Below are 546 nucleotides of genomic sequence, written 5' to 3' on the forward strand. Positions count from 1 at the left end.
CCTGAACACGCCTCTTCCTGAGGAGATCGACCAGGACAGTGTGGAGGACATCACTGTCTCCAAGAGGAAATTCCTGGATGGAGACCACCTAACCTTGGCTGATTGCAATCTCCTGCCTAAACTGCATATCATCAAGGTAATGGCCAAGATGGGGACATCCACTGCAGGACAGGGTGACAGGGTGGGGTGATGCAAACAGGGAGGCCTGTATTTGTTCCCCCAGGGCCAAAGTGTGAATCTTCCCCAGGTCTGGGAAGTCTCAGCCTCCTCCTCCTCTCCTCTCTAGATCGCAGCCAAAAAGTACCGTGACTTCGAGATCCCAGCAGACATGACGGGCGTCTGGCGCTACCTCAACAACGCCTACGCCTGCGACGAGTTCAGCCACACATGTCCTGCAGATGAGGAGATAGAGCATACCTATGCTAGCGTCGCCAGGAAGATGACCTAATCTGCCATGGCTGCGCCGGTGGCATTCCCCGGCCGAGCCCCCCGCCTCCACCGTCCTGCCACACCGAAGCCCGGCCGAGGGAGGGACTGGAGGGGGTT

At 58.1% G+C, this 546-nt stretch overlaps 1 protein-coding gene across 1 annotated transcript in view; it reads left to right on the forward strand.

Annotated features, from left to right (window-relative positions):
• The window catches only part of LOC104278865 (chloride intracellular channel protein 2-like), a gene marked incomplete at its 5' end in the record, with an annotated part of 1,009 nt that extends 561 nt beyond the window's left edge, over positions 1 to 448 (forward strand). Inside the window, 2 exons of the mRNA XM_009875976.1 lie at positions 1 to 136; positions 287 to 448. The exon at positions 1 to 136 is cut by the window's left edge and continues 9 nt beyond it. Coding sequence (XP_009874278.1) covers positions 1 to 136; positions 287 to 448 — 298 coding nt within the window. The remainder of the gene's footprint in view (positions 137 to 286) is intronic.
• Positions 449 to 546: the final 98 nt, after the last annotated feature.

This window comes from Apaloderma vittatum, unplaced genomic scaffold (genome assembly GCF_000703405.1).
Source record: "Apaloderma vittatum isolate BGI_N311 unplaced genomic scaffold, ASM70340v1 scaffold14419, whole genome shotgun sequence".
Lineage (NCBI taxonomy): Eukaryota > Metazoa > Chordata > Aves > Trogoniformes > Trogonidae > Apaloderma > Apaloderma vittatum.